The sequence below is a fragment of the Quercus robur genome, chromosome 9 (assembly GCF_932294415.1).
Source record: "Quercus robur chromosome 9, dhQueRobu3.1, whole genome shotgun sequence".
Lineage (NCBI taxonomy): Eukaryota > Viridiplantae > Streptophyta > Magnoliopsida > Fagales > Fagaceae > Quercus > Quercus robur.
Window position 1 is genome coordinate 45294964 of NC_065542.1, and position 15608 is coordinate 45310571.

General features: G+C 35.4%; 2 protein-coding genes across 3 annotated transcripts; one reads left to right on the forward strand and one right to left on the reverse strand.

Annotated features, from left to right (window-relative positions):
- Positions 1 to 371: 371 nt before the first annotated feature.
- Positions 372 to 722, reverse strand: LOC126701089 (50S ribosomal protein L12, chloroplastic-like). Its single transcript, XM_050399228.1, has one exon. It carries the CDS (start codon positions 720 to 722, stop codon positions 372 to 374), a length of 351 nt encoding a protein of 116 aa, XP_050255185.1.
- Positions 723 to 1661: 939 nt separating this feature from the next.
- LOC126698644 (probable transcription factor At5g61620) lies at positions 1662 to 13888 on the forward strand. 2 transcript variants are annotated; one of them, XM_050396020.1, is made up of 3 exons: positions 1662 to 2252; positions 2434 to 2807; positions 13588 to 13888. In XM_050396020.1, the coding sequence occupies exons 1-3, from the start codon at positions 2030 to 2032 to the stop codon at positions 13765 to 13767; spliced, it is 777 nt and encodes a 258-aa protein (XP_050251977.1). In that variant the 5' UTR covers positions 1662 to 2029; the 3' UTR covers positions 13768 to 13888. The 2 variants fall into 2 exon arrangements, with proteins under 2 accessions (XP_050251977.1, XP_050251976.1); XM_050396019.1 differs by lacking the exon at positions 13588 to 13888 and adding an exon at positions 3703 to 4233 and having other exon boundaries at positions 1665 to 2252.
- Positions 13889 to 15608: the final 1720 nt, after the last annotated feature.

Here is a 15608-nt window from a genome sequence, read left to right on the forward strand (position 1 = left end):
ATTGGTAAATCTCATTATTCGAACCCAACCCGACCCACTGTAAAAAAAAATTCATGATCCACCAGTTGAGTCGGGTTGGTTTTAGTGAGTTGGTGGGTTCTCTCCACACCCTACCAGCAAGGCAGCTCATGAATTAACTAAATGGTTTGAAAGCTATGGATATTTTGATAGTTTTTGGTGTGGGTCACTGCCCTCCTATTGTTGTTAGTGTAGTTGAGAAGGAGGCTACCCTTATCAAGCTTTGTAATCTTTCTTTGCTTTCCTCTAATAAAAGTTTTCAGTTTATCAAAAAAAAAAGTACTATACATTTTTTTTTTTTGATGAAACACAAATTAACCATTAGAAACCCCAAAATCAAAATCAAATTCAAATTACACAATAGCAATCTTAGCTCCAGCTTCCTCAAGCTGCTTCTTGGCCTCTTTAGCCTCATCTTTAGAAACCCCTTCCTTAAACTTCTTAGGCAACCCTTCAATCAACTCCTTAGCCTCCTTCAAAGCCAAGCTCGTCAACGCCCTCACCGCCTTAATCCCTAAAATCCTCAAATTGTTGGGGACATCCTCGATAACCACGTCGAACTTGGTCTTCTCTTTGACAATGGCGAGTCCCGTGTCAGCTCCAACGAGGGCTAGAGAAACAAGCCACCACTGCCACCACGGCGTGGCAAGGTCACCACCACCGTGACCTTGCCACGTCAAGATCCACCCTAAGTAGGCCACCATTGCACATCGAGAGAAACAGGGAGTGGAGATAGAGAGATAGAGTGGGAGTGAGGGAGAAAGGATTGAAGGAGAGAGAGAATCACGGAAGGAGGAGAGAGGATTGAAAAACACAGAAAATAAAGAGAGAAAAAGTCAGATTGAATAAAAAACTATTATTTAATTTACAATTATGCTACCGTGCGATTCTACATTTTGAATTGTAGAATCGCATTGTAGCATAATTGCAATTTTTTTTACAATAATTAGGTTTTGCAAGACCATCTGTTGGGGAGTTTAGAGTTTAAATGTTAAATACTACCAATATATAGCATATGCTGTTCCCATTGTGAATGCTGATTTGGACAATAAAAAAGATACAGACTTTACCCCAAAAATATAAAAAAAACCGCGTAAGCCTTGAAGGCCGCAATAGACAAAATCTCATGGTTAGACCTTTTTATTCTAGTGTATTTCGTTAGGTTTAAATCGGGCAGCAAACAAGGCTGCCTATGAATTAGCAAAAGTCTTTCAGTAATTCTGTTTTTGGGTATTTTGGTCTAGCTCTTGGTCCTCCGAGTTCTGTTGATGTAATTTCAATGGAGGCTGAGGCTTAATTGTATTATGGATTCTGGTGTGCTGTTAAAGTTCATTGCTTTCATTTAAAAAAAAAAACCCAGATAAGCAATAATTTGGAGGAAAATATGTTGCAAATCCAACACATTCTGTAGAGAAGTCTCAATTTTTGACCCTCTCCACCTGGTGGCCACTCCAATCCATCTCCCCCCAAAATTCCCAAACCCACAAACCGCAAGAGAGGAGACCCATCTCTTCTAAATGGCGATAACACCCAATACAAGAAGAAATACAATCAGTACTTCTCTTAGTGCTTGCTTGTTCGAAAGTCCCTGTATCCTAATTCCCCTTCACCGCATTCATTTTCAATACACCAGGTACTGTACTTTTATCACTCTTTCTGTATGTTTATAAATGTTTAAGTGTTTAATGTCTATGTTTTGTCAGATGAGAATTGTAATAAACATACATATGAGAATATGTAATAAACCGAATTCAACTAGGAAAAGGATTTTAATTGAAATTGTAAAAGCAAATAAATCCTAATTCCTCTAGGAAAGAGAAAACAACATAAAATATTAAAATATTCTATTCTCCCTTAACCAATCTGCATTAATCCGACTGCCACTAGGAATCCAAAATCCTTATCAATATATATATAACCCTCTCACTATGTAATAGACATTGTAATAAGAGTTTGAAAGAGAGTTGCAGTAGTTATTAAGGGGTTGGGTTATTCTTTGCTAGAGAGAACAATGGTGAGGGAAAGAAAGTGCTCCCAATGTGGCCTCACTGGCCACAACTTTAAGAATTGCACCAGCTCTGTTATTAGCAATTCTGCCAATAATAACACTAACGCAGCTGCGTGCATCAAAATTTTTGGTGTTTATTTACAGAATAATGTTAATGGCAACGTCGAGAACAACAAGAGTAAAGTTGTTAGAGAGCCAAGCATTGCTGTTGATCAGAAACCGAAAGGTATATATTATGTCAAAAAACTGCTTTTAGTTTTAGTTTATAGAAAGTAAATCTTGTGTTTTCTTTCTTATGGAAGTAAAACCATTGTGTCAGTATTTTGTTTGCTGGAAAGAAGTTAGCATTGGACATACGAATTATTAATTAGCAGTTTTTAATGTAGTTAATTTGCTGTTTGTTTCAGGGAAGCGATGGACTGAGGAAGAGCACAAATTATTTCTAATTGGTCTAAACCAGCTTGGGAAACATGATTGGAAAGAAATTTCACAGAAGTTTGTGATCACCAAAACCCCAGCCCAGGTTGCTAGTCATGCACAGAAATATTTCTTGAGACAGGCTGAAACTAATAAGATGAAACGTAGACCGAGTGTGTTTGACTTGACTCTGCAGAATGAAGCGGAAATCTCTCCGTCTGCTCCTAAGGATTGCCAAGTTTCACAAACTAAGAAAAGTGATGCTGAAAGCAGCTCTGAATCTTTGGCATTGGACATTCCACCACTTGCTCAAATTCCAGCCTCTGTATGTGGTGTTCCAAGTTATTGTCAGATTCCTTCCATGGTAATTAATAATTTGATTTTTGCCACCTTTTTTAATTGTTGAATTCTATTTCATATGGTAGTAAAATAAAAATTATTTAAACTGATTTTAGGTCACAACATAGTGTGTATTTTATCTTTACTATTAGATTACTGGATAAGAACTATATCAACTATTACACTAAAAACCATTCATTGTTAGTGATCTTTAAAGCAACTTGTCAATGCAATGAACCTTTGAGGAATTAGACCATCATTTGCACACTGTTTACAAATTTAATATCTTGCAGTGCTTTTAAATAAAATAAAAATTCTTTATTCAATTTTTGGTGAGGGAAAGGGTTCTCCCGGAAATATGCTTGCTTAAATTGTGGTGAGTGGTAGCTGGCAAGATTATGGCGAAACTTTTTACTTAATAGTGCTTTAAAATGGTGCTATAATCGTATGATCTTCTATGCTGTGCTTCATTAGGACTAATGTCAGTTGATTGGAAATTTGCTACCTTACTTTATGCTCCATAGGCTGGTGGTGTCTGCGTTTTTAATAAATCACTGCAGAATTGATTAAAATTGGATTACAATTCTCTGAAGTTCCACAAATAGCATGTTGAATTATATGGTGAACTGGACTTATATATATATTATATATCCTTGATTCGAATCAAGATTGCAGCCTGAGATGTTTCTAATAGCTAGCCACATATGGCTTGTTACAAAGTAGATTTCTTTAAGCATGGAATTTTAATTTATTTCTTTTCAATCACCACTAAATGTAAATACTTCATCTCCTAGGATATACCTAGTATCAATTTCCTTCTGTTTCTTTGATCTCTTAAATTCTCTTTTTTATATGAATCTTTCGCCTAGCCAAAGCATCTAACCAGTTTCTTTTTATAATGATTTTGCTTGTCTTAACAGGTGGGAATGCCTGGCAGTGCACTGTTCATCCCAAACCCAATGGTGAATTTTGCCAGCCAAAGTTATTTGTGCTGGTTGCCTGGAACCCAGCAGAATTTTTGTACTTGTGCTTCTGATATTATCGATCCATCCAATATTCCTTCACCACCATCTTTCTGTCGCAATCTATCTGATTTAGGCAATAGGCTTTCATCAATTGCTAGAGATGTTGAAGAGCTTACAATAGGACAGCCACAGACCTCCCGAGGAATAAATGTATCAACTCAAACATCTGGAGCTATTGGAGTGACTTGAAAATTTTTGATGAGTTGAAGCTTGATTTTTGCATTTTGATTTATCAGTTAAAAGGCTATAAATTTTTCCCCCTTGCATATAAAATAGGGGGCTGAAGGCTTGAGTCAGAAAAAAGTTAGAAGGCAATTTATTCTTTACTATTTAGTGTACTTTGAGATATTTTACCCTATCTGGATTCTTATCTTTTTCCTTATAAGTAATTAATAAATCTGCGACAAATTCACCAAATTCTATCTATTTTTGGTTGTCAGTTTGCAATTGTAAGGACATTACAAATATGTTCCAACCTCTTTTTTTTTTTCGTCAATCTTAGTTATTGCATTATTCTCTCCCTAGTCCACCTCTCTAGTTCAACTTTGAGGCAACCACACGTTGATCACTAGGTTCCTAACAAATGAAATTAGAAAGATGACCTATGATTTTCAAGAATTGCGGCTAATGTTCAACAAAGTTTTTGAGAATTTCAAGGCTTTATGCAAATGAAGAAGGATGTTAAGAAAATGATTAAAAAAGAGTTACAATCTCTTGATTCAATAGAAATTAAAGAGAAAATTAAGTTTTAAAATATTTTTTCCAAATTTGATCAAGTTTGATTGTGGTAAAACTGTGCTTGATCTAAAATTGACTAAGATCTAACCACACGATTAGGAATAATTTGGGTCCATATCAAAGAAAATAAAATTCCTTTTAAAATAAATGACTACTCGTGAATTCAAATTGGAGTTAAACTAAGTGAGATATCTCGAAATTGTCAAAACACTCAATATACACTTATTAATTTTTATTAAATATTGGATGTAAATTTTACATTGGTTGTCTTTCAGTGCACACAATACATATTTGAAATCCAAAGCTTTATAAAGGGACATTTAAGGCTTTGCTCCATACAGAATCTCCACCTTAGTCTATTGAACCTAACTCTCTACCTAACAGCCCAACTCAGAACATGTCCACTATCAGGTCCATTTTTATTGCAAAAAGTCCCTTAAGGCACTTTAGTCTTTATCAAATGGATCATTCGTGAATAACAATAAAATTGTCCAAGGCCCAGCGTCCGAATACAAATCCTGGTTTAAGAGCGAATAAATATCATCAAGAATCTGTCAAAAGAACCGACTGTACTATATAACCTATCCTGTTAGAAAGGCTAATAGGAAGAAATTCAGAAATCAATTTCTGGATTATTGAGTTTAGGTATGAATATTGAGAAAGATTTTAAATTCTATTTAGATCGACCGGTTATGAGAATTGTTAAGACAAATATAACAATTAGAATACCTAGAACATTCCATTCCAAGAGGATTAGAAGAAGTGGACCTGAATGAAAATGTAGGCGTGAAATAAGATTTTCTAATTTCCTCTTGAGAAGAGAAAGAGATCAGAAGTCATTTGAAATTCCAACACGTGAGAGACTTTAAAGATAAAAGACAGACAAAAAACTTTGACTAACAGTATTCCAACACGTGAGAGACTATAGAGATCCAGCCCTTCTATCAGGGTATGGAAAATTGGTTACGGTGCTTAGTGTTAAATATTATTATTGATACACCATGTTGAATATGTTAGTATGGATGTAGAAGCGAAAGCATAAAGTATAAAATATAATAACACACGAGGGTTACGTGGTTCAGTCTAACGACTTACATCCACGGAGGAAACCCTAAAGGGCTACATCAATAATATATTAGAGTGTAGTACAAATCATGTATTACAATGAATCATAACACGTGTATATATAGTAGACTAAATCCTAGACTAATAGACTTCTAGTACAAGTAGGAGACTTGGCTTGTACACAAAGTAGAATTAGGCTTGAACCTAGGTTCCCAAGCTCCTGTTCCGTCCTCGGATCCTATACAATACACCCAGAATAATCAAATATAATGCGATAACCTAACTCAACTAATTGTCCCACAGAAAATAAATTGTAAGAAAGGTCAAAAACATTAAAGACTCCAAGAATTGAGAGGGTAGAGGTCGCACTTTCACCATATTCACAGATGACCTTAAAAATATCATCGCCAATGTCATTCATATGGTTAGTAATGCATTTTATTCCTCTTCTCTCTCAGCTTTATTTGGTATGTCTCCTTTCTCTTGGCTTATGGATTCCGTTTATTACAATCACATGACTCCTCACTCGTCCTTGTGTTGATGCAACTTTTAATGGTGACTTGACTATACCAGAGAGTTTTGACGGTAGTAGTAGGAAGCCAAAGTAGATGAACGCAGCAAAGAAAAACACTAAGGAAGACAAAGATTGCTCTTAAATATACCGTAAGAACGGAAAACCATGGCCACAAGAAGGTAGCTCTGATACCATGTCAAATATTAGCATTGATACACCATGTTGAATATGTTAGTATGGATGCGGAATCGAAAGTATATCCATGGAAGAAACCCTAAAGAGCTACATTAATAATATATTAGAGTGTATTACAAACCCTGTATTGCAATGAATTATAATGTGTGTATATATAGGGTCTGTTTGGATTGAGCTTATTGTTGCTGAAACTGAAAACTGAAAACTGAAAACTGAAAACACTGTAGCAAAATAATTTTTAAATGTGTAAATAGTACCGTGGGACCCATTTTTAATATTTTTTAATGCGTGAACAGTGTCAGCACAGTATGTGAACAGTGTATTTACTGTTCATAACAATAAAATTTGTCCCCCCAAAGTCAACAAATGCGGGCCAAAAAAAAAAAGAAAAAAAAAGGAGAAAACTTGACACTAGAAATGTGAACGCAGGATTCATCTGAATCCAAACGCCCTCATAGTAGACTAAATCCTAGACAAATAGACTTAGTACAAGTAGGAGACTTGACTTGCACACAAAGTAGAATTAGGCTTGGATCTATGCTAATGGACTAATATATCTCTAACACTTAGAAATATCGTAATTTCTCATCCTATATTCCTAAGGCTAAATGCGAGATACAATACTGAAAGAGAGATAAAAATTTCTACTAAAAAATGAAGGGTGTGTATACATGCTGCTTCAAATGCCATAATTGATGGGGAGTGACAACTTGAGCTATAGTGAGGCCAACACAGAGACTTCCTAAGTACAGCTACTGGTGCTGGTGGAATTCACCCAATCTTGTATGCATGCCATTTCATATTTCATTCCATTTGTCTATAAATGATCTACGCATTCATTTCCTTGCTAATCCAGGAGTTGTAAACACATAAAAGATACTACTAGATAACTTATACAAACACTATGAGGCTAGCATTAATATCTCACTGGTGGAACTCAAAAGTCCCACTCTAGAAAGCCTAGTACAAAACTTAATCAACCTAGAGAAACTTGATCTCTCTTTGGTAGACATATCTTCTCCAGTTCCAAATCAGTTGGCAAATATATCCTCCCTGACTGCTCTTGCCCTCCGTGATTGTAGGTTGGTTGGACAATTTCCAATAAGGATTTTGCAGCTACCAAACCTACAGTTTCTTGGGCTAGGGAACAACTTTGATCTCAAAGGTTATTTACCTCACTTGCATTTGAGCAGTCACCTTAAGCATTTGTCAGTGTGGCATATCGGATTTTCTGGTGAGATACCTGCCTCAATCGAAAACCTTGATTCCTTGGAGCATTTGGATCTTGGAGATTGTAAGTTCTCAGGGTTGATTCCCCCTTCACTAGGTAACCTTTCTAAGCTCACTATTCTATACCTTTCAGGAGATCAATTTAGAGAACAGATGCCTTATTTCTTCTCAAATCTCTACCAACTATTTGTGCTATCAATTTCCTCTTATAACATGAGTAGTGGGAGCTTGTCATGGCTTAATCAGCTCAACAAAATTATTCATTTGCGCCTTTCCAAAAACAATTTAAGAGAGATCCCACCATCTCTTGCCAATTTCACCCAACTCACTGATTTGGATTTAAGCTCTAATGATTTCACTAGTCGCATACCATTTTGGGTTTTCAATCTAACCAAATTAGTTTATCTGGATTTTTCATTAAATGAGTTGAGTGGTGCCATTTCAAGCTCAATCTCTCAACTTGAGAATCTGGAATCTTGATCTTTTTTCAAATAATTTAAGTGGCACGGTGGAGCTAGACATGCTACTTGGGCTTAAAAACTTAACAGCATTGTGTGTGTCATTGAACAAATTATCATTGCCCCCCCCCCAAAAAAATTCCAATTCTACTCTTCAAAAGTTCATGATGTTGGGGTTGGCTTCATGCAATCTGAGTGAGTTCCCGAACTTCTTACAAAATCAAGATAGATTGGGTTCCTTAGATTTAGCCTTCAACAATATTCATGGCCAGATACCCCAATGGTTTTGGAAAACAAGCACACAAAATCTGGTCTTTTTGGATCTCTCTCACAACTTTCTAACCGGCTCTCAAACTCTTGTTGTTCTTCCCCGGTCTGGTTTAGAATTTCTAGACATAAGCTCAAACAAGCTCCAAGGATCATTGCCAGTTCCACAATCCCCCATCTTCTTCTATTCAATCTCAAAAAATGAACTTACAGGAGAGATCTCACCATTGTTTTGCAATTTAATATTTCTTGAAGTTCTTGATTTGTCGGAGAACAACTTGAGTGGAAAAATTCCAAAATGTTTGGGAAACTTTAGCAATTCTCTCACCATATTGAATTTAAGAAGAAACAACTTGCATGGCATTATTCCTCACATGTGGAAAAGTGGGAACAAATTAAGGATGATTCACGTTGGTGACAACAAGTTGAGAGGGCAAGTCCCAAAATCAATAGTCAATTGTATGTTGCTCGAGATTCTTGATCTTGGAAACAACCAGATCAACGATAGTTTTCCCTTTTGGTTGGCAACCCTTCCTGAGTTGAAGATTCTCATATTGCGCTCTAATTATTTTCATGGTCCAATAGCAGCTCCTGAATTTAGTCTTGTGTTCCCTAAATTGCGCATCTTTGACATTTCTTGCAATAGTATCACTGGTAGTCTACCTTCAAAATTCTTCCAAAGTTGGAATGCCATGAAAATTGTTGATGACGGCCAGTTAGGTTACATGCAAGTAAAGACATTTGTTTTTCAGATGGGATCACTTGGTCATTTTTCTGATCATTATGACTATTCGATGATAATGACAAACAAGCACTTGAAAACAAAATATTATAAAATAATAGAAGGCTTGGAAATCATTGATTTCTCACACAACAGATTTGAAGGATTGATTCCAAAATCTATTGGAACTCTTAAGAGGCTTCGTGCATTAAACTTATCCAATAATATATTTATTGGTCATATACCATCATACTTGGGACACTTGGCACTACTTGAATCACTAGACCTTTCTCACAACAAACTCTCAAGAGAGATTTCTTAACAACTAGTACAACTCACTATCCTAGCATCTTTTGACATATCTTATAATAATTTCACAGGATCCATACCACGAGGAAACCAATTTGATACATTTCTAAATAGTTCATTTGAAGAGAATTTAGGATTGTGTGGGAACATGTTGTCAAGAAAATATGAAAGATCGCCTTTAACGTTCAAAGAGAATCTAGAGTACTCTAGATCTTCAATTGAAATTGATTGGACATTTGTTGTGATTGGATATGGAAGCGGTTTTATAATTGGACTAGTTATGGGCCACAAAATGAGCGCTAGGAAACTTGACTGGCTTGTGAACTCGTTTGGAATAAGGAAGCAGAAATGGCAAAGATAGAAGAGATGGGGACGTTGGAAATAAAATTTCGTGTCCACGTGCGTTCAAATATGTATCTGCTTCTCGCATTACTATATTTTTCTCTTTTTTATATTATCTTTTTTTAGAGGGGTGGGGACATGGGGCATATGAAAGCACTCCAAAATAGATACTCCCTCTGTCCCACTTTGTTTGTCCTCTATTCCATTTTGGGATGTCCCAAAATATTGTCCTGTTTCTAAAAATAAAAGTCATTAATTTACTAATGTTCCTATTATATCCCTATTAATTTACTAATTCAATTTTTTGATAAATTTATTTAAGGTTAGTTTTGGAAATTTATACATTTTTAAAAGGTAAACAAGATACTAAATGATGTTCCCTTAAAAAGTTTGACTTTTCAAATAGGACAAACAAAGTGGGACGGAGGGAGTATAAAACTTAGAGTAATTAAGTATTATCATATATGAATAAGATTCCTTCTTTTCTCTCCTTCTTTCTTTCTTTTTATTTTATTTTATTTTATTTTATTTTTTATTATATTTAAAATAGACACCATTGGATTTAATATTTATGGTGTTCGTTTCATGATATATATATTTTTTAATTATCAAATTAAGATATTAATTAATTTCATTTTTTTCTTTTGTACGTGGGATTTGAATCTAAGTCCCTTATTCAGCAATAAAAAAATTTACCAATGTAATCAACTTGAACTCACCCCTATAAGTGTTGCTTAACATGCTACGTGGTGGTTATCTCTTTATTGTTGATTGGACTGTTATGTCTTAGCACTGGCTTGAACTTACTATATTGCAAGTTGCATAAACTATTAACAAAAAATACAGCAATGAATAGATCCAAGAAGCTGTTTACTTAAAGAGATTTTTCCAAAGCCTAAGGGTGACATCTCTTGCAGATGAAGCCGTAAAAATGTATTGTGACAGTATGGTAGCCTTGGTTCATGCTAAAGATCCTAAGTATCATAGCAAAAGCAAACACATACAGACTCGTTATAATTACGTTTGTCTTGCTATTACACAAGGAGAGGTGATCCTCCAACATATCTCCAAGGGGTGTGCAGAAAACCCACCGACCCGCCAAACCTGACCCAACCCAACCCGACCCGCCGGGTTGGGTTGGTTTTTAAGGCTTGGTGGGTTGAGTTGGGTTACAAAAAAAAATTTTATAGCGGGTCGGGTTAGGTTTGGGTTATAAAATTACAAACCCGCCAAACCCGACCCGAGCCACCCATATTTAATATATATTTAAAATATATTTTATATTTAATAATTTTTTTTAAATTAATTGTAAGGCACTTATATATATATTTAAATATATATTATATATTTAATAATAATAAAAAACCAGCTGTAGAGCAGCATTTCCTCAGTTCCTTCTACTAATACTAATTTAATATATATATAATATATTATATAATTAATAAATTTTTTTAAATAACCAGTTCTTCTTATCCTATATAAAAGCCAATTAGTTCACACAAATCCTAATAAATTACTATTGTTATTTAGTGAATAGTATTGTTTGCCTTTAAGGAGTTACATTTATATTAATTTTTAGGTTTTTTTTAATATATTAATATTTATATTATTTTTCTACTCAATTTAATAATATTAATAATAAAAATTTGTCAAACCCATGGGTTCAACCCGACCCAACCCGACCCATGTGAGTTGGGTTGGGTTGGGTTGAATTTTTTTTGACTCACCATGGTGGGTGGGGACAAAAAATCCTCTCAACTCGACCCATGCACACCTCTAATATCTCCACTATCTGGATGGTGGTTCATCCACTTACTAAAGCCATTGCTGGAGATGCTTTTCAGGCTCATGTTAGGTGTTTGAGACTTTGTAGGATTTGATATGTTTTTGGATACCTTATGGACATTTATGTTTATTCATACTTTATGCAATAATGATGTTATTCATTTTGATTCATCTTGTGATGTGATTGATATTGCATATTGATCACACATTTTTTGAGATTATGTCACCAGGCTTAGATCGGTCTACTCACATAGACGATCACCCTAGCGCTTGAGTAGCGAGTAGGATGAGACATAGTGATCACTTTGTTTTTCTATAAATCAAGTAAGTGATCATCTTGACGCTTAGGGAGGCATGCAAGATAATATAATGAATGTCACCTTAGCTAGGCTAAGATGAGATTTATGGGAGTCGCACTTGAGGTGTATCCACAACTTCATGAAACCTGAATAAAGCCAAATGTGAGATCTTGGACAGGAACTTGATGTGTAACTGTGCTGGGAAACTCAAGTTGGTTGCCTTTGTGGCAATTGGACTAAGATTTGTACGGTATTTGAGTGTGGCAAGCCCAGATGAGTGGGAGCTCCACCATAGCATATAAATTATACTGTATATGCTATAACAGACCACTTAAGGGAGGGATTGGATAGATCCCTACTCTGTCACTATGTGAGCCCTAGTTGACCATTATATGGTCCATTCTGTGCCCTTTTCAACCTAGAACTATGTCATGAAGTGAATGGTTGATGTCACTACTTTAGCATGTCATCTCAGGGCCATGATATATACGGTCTCACGGATTATGTCTAGGAAAGCGGTCAAGTATGAATGAATTGACATAAGTGTTTGGAGAAGGCTATTTAGAACACACCATTTATTTTATGGCTCATAGCCTAGGCGATTATGAGGAATTTGTTTTTCAACATAATCATGAGCATATTATATGGTATAGGATCAAGTGTTGTTTTGAGTTTTGAACTCATGGGGGATTAAAGAAACTTGATCGGGTGTGATAAAATAATCTGGGGCATAGACAAGATATTATGAGTGATGTACTATGTTAGTTTAGATGGTGACTTAATATAGTACTCCTACCTTACACCTTCTTGTCAAGTCACACACTCCATTTTTCTGTATAAAGAGAGGATTGGACAAGAGATTGAGAGGAGCCAGTTCTGACTGTAGTACTTAGTGTGGACAAGTGGGAAATGTTAGAATTTGGCTGGTTTTGACCTAACCCATAAACCATGACCCATGGATCATCCATATAGGTTATCTGATAAGTAAGTTTAAATTTAAACTTAACAGATATTGATATGAGTTATCAATATTAGTAGTGGAGTAATTTAAATTTAACAGATGAGATCTTTTAGGGATCACATATATCTGATAGTAAGTGAATCTTTACTAGTATTTAAAATACTCCTACATCAGTTAGATGACAATGAGTGAACATATGTATAGTTTTTGAGTTTTCTCTCAAAATAAGCCATCTTTTTGAGACACCATCTACTGTTCCCTAGAATTTGGAGTGAGGAAATTAGGAGAGACTCTAGTAGCCTCTCCTACAACTTGGAGGTGTTCCACAAAGGAGATCGTGAGGAGTTCGTAAAGCAAACAAAGAACAAGATCCGGTAATTTAGTGATCTATTCCACCAAAGGTATGTGTCTATATGATCTCTAGTAAAGTATATAGTTTTTTTAACACTCTGCTTATTAGGACTAATGTCAGTTGATTGGAAATGTGCAACCTTACTTTACACTCCATAGGCCGGTGGTATCTGCGTTTTTTATAAATCACTGCAAAATTGATTAAAATTGGATTACAATTCTTTGAAGTTCCACAAATAGCATGTTGAATTACATGGTGAACTGGAATTATATATATCCTTGATTTGAATCATGATTGCAGCCTCAGATATTTCTAATAGCTAGCCACATATGGCTTGTTACAGAGTAGATTTCTTTAAGCATGGAATTTTAATTTATTTCTTTTCATTCACCACTAAATGTAAGTACTTCATCTCCTAGGATGTACATAGTATCAATTTCCTTCTGTTTCTTGATCTCTTAAATTTCCTTTTTTATATGAATCTTTCGTCTAGCCAAAGCGTCAAACCAGTTTCTTTTTATAATGATTTTGCTTGTCTTAACAGGTGGGAATGCCTGGCAGTGCATTGTTCATCCCAATCGCAATGGTGAATTTTGCCAGCCAAAGTTATTCGTGCTGGTTGCCTGGAACCCAGCAGACTTTTTGTACTCGTGCTTCTGATATTATTGATCCATCCGATATTCCTTCACTACCGTCTTTCCGTCGCAGTCTCTATCTGATTTAGGCAATAGGCTTTCATCAATTGCTAGAGATGTTGAAGAGCTTACAATAGGACAGCCTCAGACCTCCCGAGGAATAAATGTAACAACTCGAACATCTGGAGCTATTAGAGTGAAATGAAAAGTTTTGATGACTTGAAGCTTGATTTTTGCATTTTGATTTAGAGAATCTGTTGGAGTGTGAAAAGTGGGGGGTTTTTCTCTAAAAAATAGATATTACCAATCTATTGGAGATGCTCTTAGAAGACTATAATTTTTTCCCCCTTGCGTATAAAATAGGTGGGCTGAAGGGTTGAGTCAGAAAAAAGTTAAAAAGGCAATTTATTCTTTACTATTTACACTATCTGGGTTCTTATCTTTGTCCCTTAAAGTAATTAACAAACCTGTGGCAAAATCACCAATTTCTATCTATTTTTTATTATGTCACAGTTTGCAATTGTAAGATCATTGCTAATATGTTCCAACTTTTTTTTCTTTGGCGTCAATCTTAGTTATTGCATTATTCTCTCCTAGTCCACCTCTCTATTTCAACTTAGAGGCAACGACACGTTGATCGCTAGTTTCCAAACAAATGAAATTGGAGCTGTCATCTTGATAAGTGTAAAGATGAACTATGATAAGATTTGCAAGAATTGCGGCTAATGTTCAACAAAGTTTTTGAGAATTTCAAGGCTTTATGTAGATCTCACAAGGCTATGGAGGAAGGACCCTAAAACTTGAAGAAGGATGTTAAGAACATGATCGAAGAAGAGTTACAATCTCTTGATTCGATGGAAATTAGAAAGAAAATTAAGTTTTAAAATATTTTTTTCCAAATTTGATCAAGTTTGATCATGGTAAAACTGAGCTTGATCTAAAATTGACTAAGATCTAACCACACGATTGGAAATAATTTGAGTTCATATCAAAGATAATAAAATTCCCTTTAAAATGACTGTTCGTGGATCTAAATTGGAGTTAAATTAAGTGAGATATCTCGAAATCGCCAAAACGTCTAACATATAGTTAGTAATTTTTACTAGATGTTGGAGGTAAATTTTATATTGGTTATCTTTCAATGCACACAATACTTATATGAAATCCAAACCTTTATAAAGGGGCACTTAAAGCTTTGCTTCATACAAAATTTCTACCTTAGTCTACACAACCCAACTCTCAACCTAACAGCCTAGTCTTGCTACCAGCCCACCGTATATTAGGCTTGGACACCGTCTGAGAGCCCATGAGAGTAGCCCAACACTATCCTCACAAAATTTGCAACATTTGTCAGACCGCAATCCAATGCCACCCCAACACTTATATAGCATGATCCAACAACGCAACACAAGCCCAATATCACATCGCCCTCACTTGTATAGCATCATACAAATACGCTCTTAATTGATGGACAGACCAGGTTTGCTTTTCACAACGTTTCTTGCCCACTGCACAACAACCAGCCCACGGCCCAGCATGTTAGACCACCATATAGCCCAACTCAGAACATGTCCACTATCAGGTCCATTTTTATTGAGAAAATTCCCTTAAGGCCCTTTAGTCTTTATGAAATGGATCATTCGTGAACAACAATAAAATTATCCAAGGCCCAGCGTCCAAATACAAATCCTGATTTAAGGGTGAATAATAATAATATCATCAAGAATCTGTCAAAAGAACCAACTGTACTATATAACCTATCATGTTAGAAAGGCTAATGGGAAAAAAATTCAGAAATCAATTTCAGGATTATTGGGTTTAGGTATGAATATTGAGAACCATTTTTAATTCTATTTAGATTGACCAGTTATGAGAATTGTTAGGACAAATATAATAATTAGAATACCCAGAACATTCCATTCCAACAGGA

Excerpts from the sequence above, each read along its gene's own strand:
- LOC126701089 (XM_050399228.1), bottom strand. The coding sequence starts at position 722 with ATGGTGGCCTACTTAGGGTGGATCTTGACGTGGCAAGGTCACGGTGGT.
- LOC126698644 (XM_050396019.1), top strand. The coding sequence starts at position 2,030 with ATGGTGAGGGAAAGAAAGTGCTCCCAATGTGGCCTCACTGGCCACAAC. Across the intron at positions 2,253-2,433 it reads TGTTGATCAGAAACCGAAAG|GGAAGCGATGGACTGAGGAA; the intron begins GTATATATTATG and ends TGTTTGTTTCAG. Across the intron at positions 2,808-3,702 it reads ATTGTCAGATTCCTTCCATG|GTGGGAATGCCTGGCAGTGC; the intron begins GTAATTAATAAT and ends TTGTCTTAACAG.